Source organism: Pelodiscus sinensis, chromosome 3 (genome assembly GCF_049634645.1).
Source record: "Pelodiscus sinensis isolate JC-2024 chromosome 3, ASM4963464v1, whole genome shotgun sequence".
NCBI lineage: Eukaryota > Metazoa > Chordata > Testudines > Trionychidae > Pelodiscus > Pelodiscus sinensis.
In genome coordinates this window covers 171,466,482-171,482,608 of record NC_134713.1, presented here as the reverse complement: position 1 = coordinate 171,482,608, position 16,127 = coordinate 171,466,482, and the positions used below count along the sequence as shown (strand labels likewise).

The 16,127-nt window shown below is 42.1% G+C and overlaps 1 protein-coding gene across 1 annotated transcript in view; it reads left to right on the top strand.

Annotated features, from left to right (window-relative positions):
* The window catches only part of FSHR (follicle stimulating hormone receptor), a 127,326-nt gene that overhangs the window by 73,504 nt on the left and 37,695 nt on the right, over positions 1-16,127 (top strand). The window contains exons 3-4 of the mRNA XM_075925453.1: positions 7,617-7,691; positions 8,788-8,862. Coding sequence (XP_075781568.1) covers positions 7,617-7,691; positions 8,788-8,862 — 150 coding nt within the window. The remainder of the gene's footprint in view (positions 1-7,616; positions 7,692-8,787; positions 8,863-16,127) is intronic.

Genomic DNA, 16,127 nt, shown 5'->3' with positions numbered 1-16,127 from the left:
GCAGAAATATGACTCTATACAAGAGTTAAGCAAAGAAAGGTGATTCCATTTCATTGAGGAATTTCAATCATATGACATTTTAGATTTGTTCTGATCAGAATTTCTAAATTTTCTATGCAAAGGAATGAAAGTTTAGCTCTGATTTCATTGCACACAACTATTATTATTTACAAATCATCAAAACCAAGAGGGGAAGTTACAAAATAAAAAACAGGTGGCAATAAATTCATCTAGTAATAATCTGAAAAAATTTTACTAAATGAACTAAAAGATTGTGTTACAAGTTATGGACTATTCCATGCAACTTTGTGATACAAAGGCTCCCTATCAGTTAGTTAGATTAAAATCTCAAAATTCTCAATGGACCATTATATTTCAAGAAAGATTTGTCTCTTCTATAGTAGATGTTTGTATTTTCTAGGAAATTAATTATACTTGCCTTTCCCAAAAGACCACATCTTCATAATCATCTTTCCTAAACCAATATAACTAATGAGGAGGCAAAAACACTGTAGACTTCCTTGTTATGTGTAAAATTAGGTCATCATTCAGTAGAAATTTTCTTCTTAAATGTACATGCATAACCATCTTTCACCTTTATTCAATATAACCATTCCCACCTCATACCTTTATTTGGAGATACAAGCTGAAACCTGTTGATTGCAGAAAATTTGAAGAGCTACCATTCAAAAATTAGATGGAGATTCAGAAGTTGAATATGAAAATAAGAATCACCTATATAGATATAATTAATCATCAAAGATATTACATGCAAAAAGCCAATGTTAAAATTCAAGAATGGTGGAGCACAGTAAGTGCAATCTCCACATCCAAGATGCTCCATAACTGTCGGAAGTGGAAATTGGACTTCTGTGGTAAACTGCCATTTCCTCTGAATATGCAGCAGTGTTGGTGTTTATTTGGATCAGGAAGCCCAACACATTTCCAGAGTCATGGAACATTAAGATTAGTTTAGTCTATACTTTCTGTAGGACATCATGGAAACACATCTATGTACCAGTGCTGTGCTAGTTATACAGTCAGTGTTTGTATCAATGCAACCCCTGCTTTTGAATCCCATGGTATTCAGTTCACATCCCACCGAACAATTAGGCACTTTGAAAAATCAATTTAATACTGCTGCATTGTCCATTAATTAATTTGATGCCACAAAACGTTCAAAGGACTTTCTTGGGGACTGTTGGTATGCTGCTCAGGCCCTAATATAAATCCCCAGTGGTGACACTGGCTGCTGTGTGTGGTATGCAGAAACTTCCAATGCTTTCCCCCCATGTCTCAATTAATGTATTTTGGTGTTGTGCTCTTATCTCATACTACTGAAGTAGGACTGCAGTTATTCCATGTTGTAGGATCTGGATGACACCCATTTAGGATTTGTTGGCATACAGCTTTTGCCTTGATTTGATTAACTCAATACAAGACCACATTTGATTAAATAGAGTTTATACTCTGAGTTTAAATTGAGTACAGACACAATAATAGTTAACTTAAGAGTTCCCCACTGAAATGTTAGGAGGATTTGTGGCAACCAATTTTGTAAGTACAGTGTATCGAACAGATCATGTGTACAATTTGTAGTTTTTCATGATAAAAAATGTAGAGTGCTGGGCTTCTCAGGAGCAGGAGAGAAAAGGATCAAAGTTACAAATCTATATGGAAAAATGCCAAAAGTCCAGATTATTTTAACCGAACTAGTCTATAGTTCAATCCCTGATATCAGCCAAGAGAACAATTGTCACGTGTTTGTATTTTCTCCATCAACAAACCAAGAGAGTGACTAATTGAATTTTTCATAATTATTCAAACAACTAATGCAAACACACATAATTAGGTGCTTGGTTTGCAAACTGTTCACTTCAATTTGCTATTCTTTGGGTGGGATTGGTCATGTAAATCATGTGCTCTTGTTTCTCCTCCTTAACTGATTAAAATTTTCTTTTAAACAAGAGAATAACAAATAGCAAATACAGTAGACTTCCGACAATCCGGCACCCTTGGGACCCAGGTGGTGCCAGATTATCAGAAATGCCAGACTATCAGGAGGTACTCTGGCAGGGGCGGGTCTCGTTGGAGGAGAAGCGGGGGAGGGGGCAGGGGTGTGCCAAACCCTCCCTCCTGCTGCAGGGAGGCAGAGCCTGCGAGCGGTGGAAGAGGAGAGGCGGTGACAGGCAGGCAGCCGCATTCAGGACGTTCTGGTCAGTTACAGTCACTCCGGCTGTATCCACAGCCGACACGCAGTTAATGTAACTTTCCTCTCTACTACCGGGAGGAGGGGGGGCAGGGGAAGGTAGGGGTCAGTGGGATAGGGGGAGGGGGAGGAGGAGGGGGCGAGGGTGTGCCAAAGCATCTGCATTCAGGACGTTCTGGTCAGTTACAGTCACTCCGGCTGGATCCACAGCCGACACGCAGTTAATGTAACTTTCCTCTCTACTACCGGGAGGAGGGGGGGCAGGGGAAGGTAGGGGTCAGTGGGGGAGGGGGAGGAGGAGGGGGCGAGGGTGTGCCAAAGCAGCCGCATTAAGGACCTTCTGGTCAGTTACAGTCACTCTGGCTGGATCCACAGCTGACGCAGTTAATGTAACTTTGCTCTCTACTGCCGGGAGGAGGGGGGGCAGAGGAAGGTAGGGGTCGGTGGGAGAGGGGGAGGGGGAGGGGGAGGAGGAGGGGGCGAGAGTGTGACTGTAACTGACCAGAACGTCCTGAATTCAGCTGCTTTGGCACACCCTGCGTGTCGGCTGTGGATCCAGCCGCAGTTAATCAATTACTCTAACAACTTGAAGCAGCTGCCGGAGCACTTCCGGGTTGCAGTTGGTGCTGGACCATCAGGCGTACTGGACCACTGGATGCCAGACCACCGGAGTTTTACTGAACTTTAGTTTGTGCACAAATATTCATATTTGAATGTATACGAGGATATTTATTCCCCAAAATGTTTGAACAATACTCATTTTCTGTGAATAGTGTGGTTAGAACTTTATAAATCTTTTAAATTAAAAACAGCTTTCAATCTTCTTCCTTTCCTTTTTTAATCTTTTAGTCTCCTCTTCCCTTTCAAAAACAATGTGGACTGCTTAGCCTAAGATTTAGTCTGACCTTTACATGGATTTCTTAAAAGCAACATACAACCTGCCCTAATATCCCGAAGTCAAAAACATATCTCTGACACAGAGGCCTTTAATACATAAGCAACCTATAAAAACATACTCAAATTATATGAGAGAGAAATCTTTCCAGTGCTATTACAGTACTGGGTTCACATTATATTGGGTCAGCTCTTGAAACCTCAGCAGCACCATCTGTTGGGGAGCTCGTACAGTATAGTTGACACTATCTTGGGAGCCTTTACTGTGACATGCAAAAAACCTACAGTTACAAAGGGCAAATAAATATGTAGCCCTCTATTCCTATGCTGTTTTGCAGCATAGACTCTTTCCTGAGTCTCATTTCCAGGTGTAAAATGTTCTGCATTTTCTGTGGTTTTGCCTGTAAGCAGCATCTGAATGAATTCTTCTGAGAGCTAGCTGGTGGAAAGGAGAGGGTTTAGGAGCAAACTATATTTACATGAACAAACCTACTCTGACTAGATATTTAGTACAAATGGTTTCCCGAATGGTGTTCTGCAGAACCCCAGGGTTCCGCAAAGTGAAAATAAGAGTTCCGCAAAAAAATTCCATTATAACAACATTTTATTCTTTAAAAAAACATTAATATTTAAGCATTTATGAATGTTATTGAAAACAATTTATTTGTGTTTGTCACTATAAGGCTGTGTCTAGACTACATGCCTCTGTCGGCAGAGGCATGTAGATTAGACACATAGGCAAAGGCAAATGAAGCCGCGATTTAAATGATCGCGGCTTCATTTACATTTACATGGCTGCCGCGCTGAGCCGACAAACAGCTGATCAGCTGTTTGTCGGCTCGCGTACTAGTCTGGACGTTCCCCCTGTCGACATCAAAGCCCTTTGTCGGCAGCCCCATTATTCCTCGTGGGAGCGTGGATCACATGGGTGACTGAATATAAATATATTAGCAATACATGGGATGAAGTTGAAGTTTTAACTGTCAAACCAGTTGCTTATATGGGAGTGCACAGGCAGTGCTCTCGCGAATACTTTTTCGGTATAGTCGCATGATTTCTTGTATTTAAAAATTTAACCGTGACAAATATAAATTGACTGTGATAGATTGATCTACATATCTACAATATATAACAATAATACTTATGTCATACTCGTTTAGCATTTGTTTATTATTAGCCTTACTTATTTGTGGTCTACTTTTTCAGCTCCATATATAAGACTGTTATTAGGGTTTCCACACAATTATTTTGCGTTTAAAAGAATTCTGTGGCCAAATTAAATTGGGAAACACTGATCTAGCGATAAAGTGATAAACTTCAAATGTTGGGTTACTGAAGATCACTTTAGTACTCAATGCAGGAGTAGTGAAATGCTGTTTCAATGTTTTCATTGTTATATGGATACAGGAAAGAAGAATTGTGCCTAGCCTGTCCCAGAACCCCTCAATTCATAGGAACTTAGTAAAACAGGAGCTCAAATGCCAGAGCCCCGAGAAAGTAAGAGGGGTGAGGATAGGTCTCTTAGCCAGGAGATCTGTGGACTCTTCCTAGGGGGTTTCTGAACTGGTTTAACCTGTTCCTCCTCACTACTCAAAAATAGCATCATTAGAAGCCTGGGTATGTCTACACTACCACCCTAGTTCGAACTAGGGTGGTAATGTAGGCATACCGCACTGCAAATGCAGCCCGGGATTTGAATTTCCCGGGCTTCATTTGCATAAGCCGGCCGGCGCCATTTTTAAATGCCGGCTTGTTCGAACCCCGTGCCGCGCGGCTACACGCGGCACGGGCTAGATAGTCCGAACTAGCAAGCCATCTACAGATGGTGTACAGAACTAGCAACGAGGTGTACAGATAGTGCGGAATGGCTTGCTAGTTCGAACTATCTAGCCCGTGCTGTGTGTAGCCGCACGGCACGGGGTTCGAACAAGCCGGCATTTAAAAATGGCGCCGGCCGGCATATGCAAATGAAGCCCGGGAAATTAAAATCCCGGGCTTCATTTGCAAGTGCGGTATGCCTACATTACCACCCTAGTTCGAACTAGCGGGGTAGTGTAGACATACCCCCACTGTGTTATTTTAAATGCTCAGAGCTGAAATTAGTTGTAATGGGGCTATTTCTGTCCAGCCTACTAAAAGCTAATAATCACTGAGAGCTAAAATCACTTGAGATGGGGAAGTGTTTTTGCTCAGCCTGCAATGAGCTTAAAATTGCTAAGAGACTTATGTGCAGAGGTCACAGTAAAGAGGCAGGTGGCATCAGAAGGTGACTAACAGTCTGCTGATGAATGAGTGGCTGGTGAGGCACTGAGCAGAACAAATGGGTGGCAAGGCAGCCAGGAACTGCAGCTCCCAGGATGGCCAAGCAGTGAGGAGCAGAGAGTGGACAGAGAGAAGGTGAGAAGCAGTGGCTGGTGGGGCATGTGCTCAGATGGTGTAACAAGCAAGGTGTCTTAGTCCTGGGTGGCAGGTGAACTCGCACAGATGCACCTCTGAACTCTGGGTCCTTTCTGACCAAACACAACCACTGTGGGTGGGGTTTGGAGAGGAAGCAGACAAGGGAACAGTAAAGGAGCTTTTAGTGGTAGAATGCAAGTCCATGAGGCATAAGCACAGCCCCACACCCTCTGGGTTGGATGTCCAGCTCGTAGTTCTATGATTATAAATCCTGCTTGTGGCATTTCCCCTAATTATTGTCAGGTGACTGCCTTCGTTTCATTAAACGTTTCCTTGCAAGTTGGGATGTATTGCCTCTCAGAGGCCCCCAGGGGAGTGTGTCACTTTCTCAGGTCTCTGCGTGGGGGGTTGAGCCCCTTCTGTGTTGTACTGATGGAAAGGAACCCTCAGATCTTGAACCCAGCCATGGTTGCTGCAGGCCCCTCTTGACAGACTGGTTACATATCTTCTTCTAGATGACTGATTTTTAGATTGCAGGAAAATCTGACTCCCTGCCTCCGTACTGCATTGCTCCCAGAAGTGGCTGACACCATCTTTGCAGTCCCTGAAGGAGAGGGGAGTGTCTCCAGGCATTGCCTCTACCCTGAGGGCCAACTCTGCAGCTCCCATTGGCCAGGAACTGTAGCTAGTGAGAGCTATAGGGGCAGTGCTCGTGGGCAGTAGTGAGAGGAGACCTCCTCACCTCCCATGCATAGGAATCACTGCCAGAGGGGTGCCAATTGCTTTGGGAGTCACACCGCCCAAAGGAAACACTCACCTTCTTCTACACCACAAACCTCTGCCCCAACCCAGAGCCCCTTATCCCCTCTCATTCCCATGAAGTTGCACACAAGGCCCCACTAACTATAAATTTGCCACTGGATGCAGACTCCAGACGTGGCCTCATCAGTGCTAAATAAATCCTTTCCGTCCATTTCCTGGCAATGCTCCTGCTAATGCAGCCCAATATGCCATTAGCCTTCTTGGCAAAAGGGTACACTGACTCTCATATCTAGCTTCTCATTCACTCTAATCCTCCAGTCCTTTTCTGAAGAATTTCCTCATGGTCAGTCAGTCCCCAGCCTGTAGCAGTGCTTGGGATTTTTCCATCCCAAGTTCAGGACTCTTCACTTTTCTTTGTTGAAACTCATCGTTTCTTTTTGCCCAATTCTCAATTTGTCTAGGTCACTCTGGACCCTATCCCTGCCGTCCAACATATCTACCTCTCCCCCCAGCTTACTGTCATTCGCAAACTTGCTGAGGGTGCAATCCATCTGCTCATCCAGGTCATTAATAAAGATGTTAAACAAAACCTGAGGATCAACCCCTGGGGTACTTGCTTAATGCTGGCTGCCAACTTGACATCAAGCTAGATCATTGAGCCCAATGATCTAGTCAGATTTCTAGCCATCTTACAATCCATTCCTCCAAGCCATACTTCTTTTGCTGGCAAGGGTGCCATGGGAGACCATACCAAAAGCTTTGCTAAAGTCAAAATATATCACTTTCACATTCACTTTAGCAAAGCATTTGATACAGTCTCCTGCAATATTCTTGTCAGCAAGCTATGCCTTGAATGAATAGACTAGAAGGCAGATGGAAAGCTGGCTACATTGTCTGGCTCAATGGATGGTAACTTATAATTTCTCCCAACTTGAGGTTATCGAAGACTTGACTAAATCTATATTAACATTCAGTGATGTTTGTAATCCAGTAAATAGTCTGTGGTCCATAAATAGTGCTCTGTAATGTCATGTGCAGGCACCTATGATAATTGATAAAACCTTTGGGAAGCAGTGTGGTCTCATGAATAGAGAAAAAGGTATGCCACTCAACAGACCTGCATTTTATTCCCAGGTATGTCACACGCCTGCTTCACCTCTGAGCCCCCGTTTCCTCATCTATAAAATGGGACTAGTGATAAAGTACTGTAACGATAAATTGTGAAGTACTTTGAGACCTGTGGACAAAAGGGGCCATTTAAATTCTAGGTATCATTTCTTCAAATACCGATACTTCTTTACTTCATTATTTCAATTCTACCGTTGCATGAGATCTCAACTTCTTTTCTCCACAGAGAGATCTCCCAGAATGATGCCTTGGAAGTCATAGAAGCTAATGTATTTTCCAACCTTCCCAAACTACATGAAATGTAAGTGAGCAATGTAAGTTTGTAAGATAGAAATCTAAAGACTAGTGATGGTCAGCTATCAAACAATCTTGGTTGGTTCCAGATGAACCTTAAAGAATTTAAGTGAATATGTATATGTTTGAGACCTCTTGCCATCTACCTCCCACCTTCTCTTCCCCCACACCTTTTTTCAACCAGATGCTTCCCTTTCTCTTATAATCAACACTCTCTCTTTGAGCACAGGGTCATTTGACTGCTCATCTAGTAATTTGATGTACTCCATCAAATGCCAACAGTGCCTCTCTCCTATATATATTTTATATATATATAGGTCAAACTGGATGTTCTCTGTGGGAAAGAATCCATGGACACAAATTGGATATACGTAAAGGGAATACTCAAAGCCAGTGGGAGAACATTTCTGCTTACCTACCCATAATCTAATAGATCTGCAGGTGGCGGTCTTGTCACAGGCCAGCTCCTCAAACCAAATCCACAGGGAAAGCTTGGAATTACAGTACATATACAAATTAAATTCACATGCTAATGGGCTCAATCGAGATACAGGATGGTGGAGTCTTTATCACTGAAGGTGCTAACAGCTTTCTGAATAGTATCTTTCCTACCTTAGCAATCTGTCTACTGACTTTGATTTTTATCTGCTCGGGTTTAGCATCCTTTTTCCATATACTTTAAGAAGAAAGGAGGGGGAAAAGAGGGATGGGAGACAGAGCATCTTTCTCTCCCCCATCCCCTTCTATTTATTTCAAGTTTTCATTTCCCCTACTCATAACTCTGGTCACCTGAAGAAGTGGGCTGTGCCCACAAAAAGCTCATGATACCATCTACATGTTTTAGTCTATAAAGTGCTACCAAACCATTTGTTGTTTTTTTCTTTGAGCTAAAACACTGTTAGCAACATGTTAAAATAGGTAAAGGCCTGGGATTTTGTGTGTCCCACTTTCTGGCTGATTGCTGTAGTAAGGTCATGTAGAGAGATCCTCATGTTAGAAAAGCCACCAGATTTAATGTGTTCTATATGTAAGAGAATCTCTAGATCTGTTTTTATAAATCACTGATCCACATGTTGAAATGTTTTATTTTCTCTTTTTTGCAGAAGAATTGAGAAAGCAAATAACCTTGTGTATATTGACAAAGATGCCTTCCAGAATCTTCCTAGCCTCAGATATCTGTAAGAATTTTGTACTTGCAATTATAATCATTGTTTGAAACAATATAAATCCATTTCTATTATCTTCCATGCAAATTCCATAAACATTTTTGCTCTGCTTTCTTTCAACAATGGAAGTGCTTTAGCAAGGGCTTTTACACTTGGCATTGAATGATTAAATCCTTTTAATATGAGTTCATTTGGTATTCAGCTTCATTTTATTTTAATTTAAATAGTGCTCATTATTGTGAATGCTGTTTGCACTAATGTAGTTGCCATATCTGCATGAGAATACTATCATAATTTAGTGTTACTTTATTTTAAGGGCAAATTTAATTATTATTATACAAAAATATTACTGTAGCTTCTAGAATGCAACCTTTACCTGACTGAATCTCTCAACTATATATTTAAAAAACAAATGAAATCCAATGGATTCTCTTTAACAGCAATTGTGTTTAGTGGTAGCAAATTTAAGTAAGTTCCTGGAACATCTTTGATATATATCTGTATAGTCCAGGATATAACATAGCTTATTCTCATGCTCTAACCCACACTTTTAAAAACAAAAGCCCATATCCTGCTTGCCTTACTCATGTAAGCAGTCTCATTGGCCACAGTTTTCAAACATGGGTGTCTAAGTTTAGACATCTAAATTACTGTTTAAACTCCTAAGTAAAAGTGGACTGACTTTCAGAAACTCAGCAGGCACATTTCCCATTTCCTTCAGTGTATATTGTGGGTACAAAACACATCTGTAAATGAGACCTCTTTTAGATATGATTCTGAATAGGAGTTAGCTGGCTAATTTTAGAAATCCAAGACTACCGAGTTTTGTATTGCAACTGGTTACTAAACAGAAAAAAAATCCGTAAAGGCATCTGTACAGATATACGTGAAAAGTTTCCCTTTCCTTGTCAGGTTGCCTTTCCTGAATGGATTTGGTCACTTTTTTTAAAACCAGGAATGTATATTGTGCAATATGGACAAGCAAGTAAAATTGCCTGGACAATGAAGGGCCTGATATAAAGTCCCTGACAACAATAGAAAGATTCTCTTTGACTTCTGTGGAATTTGGGTCAGACTCCAAGTGCTGTGAATCTTGAGAGGTCCCAGTAGGAACCTTTACCTGCTCAGATTTGTGAGAGCAAGCTCCCGCCACTTTTATATCAGTAGTCCTTAAGTTTCTACTGACACTCTGGCCAACTGTGGCCTCCAAGCCTCGCCTCTGTCACAGAGACAAGCCACAGTCTGTATGGGCCACGCCCTCCCCGCAGGAGGGTATAGCAGTTCTCCGATTCACCCATCACTGTGGCCAGTTGTAGCCTCCAAGCCCAGTCCCTCTGTCTCAGGAGCAAGCCACAGTTTATATAGGCCATGTGACTTGGTATTAAGGTGTGGTGCAGGGGAGAAGAGGAGAACTCAGGCCTGCCCACTACTTTGGGTCCCAACCCAGGGCACTCTGGCGGAAACCTTGTTCTGTTCTACTCCCTTTCACAGCTTCTTGTTCCCTGGGCCACTTCCCCTGTGACCCTTTGCACCTTCCTGGCCCTAGTAGCAAGGCCAGCAGCCTGGCAGGTATCCAGCTGGAGCCCCCATGAGCCTGTCCAGCACTATTCTCCCTATGGTGCTTCTCTGGGATCAAGGTCCTGCACCTTCCCTGGTCAGGACCTAACTGACTATCTGCTGGACAGCTCCTTATATACAGGACTGCCCAAGTATGATACATCTTGATAGGCTCCTTAAAAGCCTATCCTTGATTGGCCAGGACTCTGCACAGGCTCCCTCTAGACTGGATTAAACCCTTCTGGCCACTGTGAGGCATCCGCCCTACCACAAGGACTCTTTGGCTATGTCTACACTGGTGGGTTCTTGCGCAAGAACATCTTGCACGAGAACACGTCCACATGGCCATGTGCTTTTGCGCAAGAGCATCCATGGCAGTGTGAATGCACTCTTGCTCAAGAAAGCTCTGATGGCCATTTTAGCCATAGGGCTTTCTTGCGCAAGAAACCCTGTCGCGCATCCACACTGCCTTCTTGCGCAAGAAGGCTTATGCTTGTTAGAAAACAGAGTAGTTCTTGTGCAAGAAGCCCTGTCTTCCAATGCTCTGCTGTAATTCTTCTTGCGCAAGAGCAGGCAGGCAGTGTGAACGCTCCGCGGGTTCTTCTGCAAGAACAGCCATTCTTGCTCAAGAACCCGCCAGTGTAGACATAGCCTTCGAGTATCTCTAGCATTACCTCCCACTCCTAGCAGTTAGTGCAATAGCTGTGACTGTCCCATGATTGCCTACTACTAGAGCATCACCTTGTAACCAGTATTCCCTCTATGCTAAGCAGTGGCACAACTTCACAGGTGATTAATCAGCTCCTTCAAGCCAGTCAGCTCCGCCCTGAGCCTCTGACTGGGCAGGGCTGATTAATTAACAGGACTAATTAATTACACTGCTTGTAACTGATGACAGCATAAATTAGATCAATGTGTGGACAAAGAGCCTGATTCTCCTTTCCCAGTAGGGTTAATTAGGTATAACTGGTGCAAATGGAAAGAGAACCAGGCCTGTATTTGTCATACTACAATAATGGAAGTACAGCTGAAGATCTGTCTTTCTCCCTCCCTCCTCCCAAACCTGGGGTTGACAATTCCTTGGAAGCTGCTCCGACTTTAACACAGCTGTCCTGGAGGGCCATTATGGAAGCCATAGAGCACTTGAGTGAAGGGATGCCCATCCTACATAGCCAGCTAGAGGGGAATGTTTCCAAGGCACAGCCTCAAAAAAGATATAAGGTGAAAGGAAGAAGGCAAATCATAGAATTATAAAGATTAGGGTTGGAAGAGACCTCAAGAGGTCATTTAATCCAACTTCCCACTCAAAACAAGAGCAACCCCTAAATCATTTCAGCCAGGGCTTTGTCAAGCCTAGTCCTAAAAACCTCTAAGGATGGTGATTACACCACTTCTTACACCACCCATTCCAGAGCTTCACCACCCTCCTATAAAATAATTGTTCTTAATATCCAGTATAGACCTTCCCCACTGCAACGTGAAACCATTTCTCCTTGTTCTGTCATCAGCCATGACTGAGAACAGTCTAGCTCCATCCTCTTTGGAACCCCTCCCCCCCCTTCCAGTAGTTGAAGGCTGCTATCCAGTTCTCCCCTTTTCTGCAGACTAAATGAGCTCACTTCCCTCAGCCTCTCCTCTCCTCTTGTGTCCCAACCCTCTAATTCTTTGGTTGCCCTCCACTTAGACTCTCTTCAATTTGTCCATTTTTTTCTTGTAGCAGGGGCCCCAAAATGGAGGCAATACTCCAGATGCAACCTTACCCGTGCCAAATAGATGAGAATAATCAATTCCCTTGATCTGCTGGCAATGCTCTTACTAATTCAGCTTCAATATGCCTTCTTAGAAACAAGAACATGCTGTAGACTCATTCACCTTCTCATCCACTGTAATTCCCAGGTCATTTACTGCAGAACTGCTGCTTAACCAGTTGGTCCCCAGCCTGAAGCAGTGCTTGTGATTTTTCCATCCTAAGGGCAGATGAATGGAGGGTACTGAGGACACCTTTTATTTATTATCATGTATTCAGTGTAATCCAGATGGAATTTTGTCCTTTTTCCTCTCCTCAGTAGTTGTTCAATTTCCTCTCTCGATTTGAGCTTCTGACATTTCAGCCAATAGGAAGGGATCATGAGACAGCTACAGTATGTAGAATTTAAGGAGGTTAGTAGAAACTCAGCAGCCACCTGGAACCATAAGTCTACATTATGAAGTATGAAAAGAAAACCACCTCAGTCTGCTGTCTTTCATCTCATTTTGTGCTGTCTCAACGAACTCCAGCTGTGGGGCTTAGCAAAGGAGTTGTGTCTCTTCTTACAGGATACTTTATTATACACTTTAGCAGATTGTATGGTCCAGACTGAGCTAGGAAGGACAAACAGCTAAATGACAAGCAAAGCATCGGATGACAATCTTTCTGCAATTTTCAAATCCCTTTTACCTAATAGAAGAAGTTGTTTCTAGTATTGCTTCCAAATTTAGACTTTCTGCTCTACAAGGACCTTTCATTGGTGAACTAGAGGCGCTTTGGAAATACCTCTTTCTATTAAATGTGTAAGATGCAGGTAATGGTTATGAGAAAGGAGAGAAACATGAGTGAGATCAGGAAAAAGGACAGAAAACATTGACTGGCCAGCACTTTAGAATTAAAAGCCCCACTGATCAGTTCTTAACTGCTTTTATATAAATATTTAGGATTACATTTTAGAGGGCAGAAGTTTATGTTTTGATCACACAGATTGTAGTAAAATGGTGATTAAAGGGTTAACTGGGTTACTCAGCATACTGTGTTGGAGCCATGTTCCATCCCTCTCTCACTTCCATATAGTTAGATTTTTTTTAACCAATTATGCACCCTTCAGTACTGATAAAAGTATATAAAACACTGAGAGGGTTTGTAGAAGGTAAATGAGGAACTTCCGTGCCAGGAAACTGAAAGGGAGCAAATCCAAAACTGATAAAAGCAAATGCTTTTTTGGTCATACAGTGCCTATTAGACTGCAGAACTCATTGCCACATGATATGGGTATGTTCAAGAATTTAGGGCAATTCAAATAGGAGGAGAATATGTATATACATAACAAAAATATCCAGAGTGTTCATAATTATTGCTAAATATTGGAAGGGATATAAACCTCACACTTTCATCTCTAAAGCAATTTTAGTTAAGGAGAATAGACATTCATGAAGATAGATGTCTGCATATGACAGGGTTTCTTGCACCATCCTCTGAAGTTTTGGGTGCTTGCTGCTCTAGGAAACAGGATAGTGGACTAGTCTGGTCCAGAAAAGCTATATTCCTAAAATCCTAAATGTGGATTTCATTGAGATGAAATCAGCTGCATTATATACTGCTAATAGAAGTTAATAGAGAGTCAAAATTTTAAAAAATAAACAAAGGGATAAGTGCATACAAATTCAGTATAGAATAGACACTTATTTCAATTATAATATGTGGCACTGTGACAGACAGGGGTGGCCCGTTCATATAGGCGAACTAGGCGGTCGCCTAGGGCGCCAAGTTAAATGGGGCACCAAATGGTGGCCAAACCATTGAGGGGTTTAGAGTTGGGGGCGCCGATTGCATGTTTCACCTAGGGCACCAGCTGCTGACAGCTAGTCTGGGGCCGCCCCTGGGACAGATGATAAATTATCTCCAGTCATTTCATTATATTAGATCAATTTGTATACCTCAATATAATTGAGAAGAGGAAATAATCTTAAGTGCTAGAATGTTCAGGAACATAAAAATAGAAGGGTTTATCAACTCTATTACTTGTAAAAATTTCCTTGTCTCTTCGTGTCACATCATAGTCTTCACACATGAATTGCAGCTGTGTTTCCTTCAATAAAGATTGTGAGAAGTTTCACAAGTAAAACAAAATATGGTGAATTTTATTCTTTTCACTTATTGCATTAAAATGTGATATGAAGTCTTCTGCCATTGCACTTGATTTTGTTATAAAGAAAAAACAAACTTGTTCAGCTAAGGCAAGGAGAAAGAAGTGATGTTCCCAGGCCCACAATATCTTGTAGTATTAGATTCTAGACTTATCCCCACCTCAACCCCACATTTGATTCTGATGAATAAGTACCTGTAACATTTGCACAATTATGTTAAACTGAAATAATCTTCACAGGGAAATACAAAAGATTGTAGCTGTATGAGTAGCAGTAAAAAATCCTTGTTCCGGTTGTGAAGGTAGCTGAAAGTTGACTTTGTTTGGTGTTTTAGGGGCCATCTCTTTGGACAGTCCAGGTACAAGATTGTCGTACTGAACTGCTTGGAAATACCTTTGCAGAACAACTGCAAGCTTCCAGAAAGCATTCTGTGAGCACAGTTGTGTTCCTAGCAGCCCAGTTAAATCATACTTGTTAAGCTGATAAGTAAACACCTTTTCAGACTGTGTGGAATCTTCACCTGCTGGGATTCACCTTTGATTTAACAAGATAGCTGGCCCTAAGCTACCTGTCAAAGTGGTGTAAATCAGAAGTAACTGCATAGGAATCCAGTCATATGCAGTCATTCTGCCACTTGAGCTCCAGAATGCTCTCTGCTAAATGTTAGCCATAACACGGGTATTTTGTTGCAGGCTTCTTTTAAAAATGGAGCTATGGTACACCATGACAATTGTCTGCTAATTCAAATCTTGGAGATCCTTGGAACCTACAGATCCTCTTGCCGATGAAGTTTGTCTGTTCTGTGCATTTCAGTTCACTAGATGTCTTATAGATCTGACCTGACCCAAGGTATTTGAAAAAAAAACGCACCTTGTGAGTTGTGTTGGGGTCTTCCATTCCCATAGTATGACCCTTATGTACTGTTGTGTGGCATTCCTTTCGTGAATGGAGATAGTGTGCTAGAGCTAGATTCACTCAGCTCTATAGATGGGGCACTTGTAAGAAAATTAGTTATAGTTCCCTGATAGGCAGGGCCAGAGGTTGTCCTGAAGCCACTTCTAGTTGCAGCCAGGCAACTCTGAATTGCACAAGTGATAAAGGATCCTTAATGGATTCTACTGCTGGTTTCTACTGAGAAGCAATGGGGCTGTCACCTGGCTAGAGTCCGGGTGAGTATCTGCTGTACTAACTTTAGTTGACTAACTGAATGTTAGGGTGTTGAAACGGAAATAAGGCAAATTCTGAATCAAAGAAAAGCATCATCCCTTTGAGTAGAGGTATATTTTGCTAGCATTGGGGAAAATGACTGGAACTCCAGTTGTCATGAGTAGCATTTACATGCCTTTTTCTTTTGCCTATTAGGTTGAATTATACTACTACATCTCTATGTTTGACTGAGGTTATGTCTACACTACAGAGTTTTCAGGAAAACAGACATTTTTCCGAAAAAACTTCATTTATGTCCACACTGCGATCGTGTTATTTCAAAAAAAAAGATTGAAAGAACAGGGGGTTTTCTGACATTGGTAAGCCTCTTTTTATGAGGAAGAAGCTTTTTCATGAAAGAGCTCTTTCATAAAAAGGTGTGTGTGGATGAGGAAGAGGGAGTTCTTTTGAAAGAAGAGGAAAGAGGAAAATGCATAGGTGCCCTGGTAGCCACTCCATCCATAGCAATCATAGCTGAAATGCGAGATAGCGCCCACACTGAATGGACGCTATTTTTTGAAAAAGCAGATTGCTTTGTCGATGCGCTTTGGCAGTGTGGACATTCTTTCAGAAGAAGTTCTCAGAAGATCTGTTCTTGAAAAACTTCTTCCGAAAGA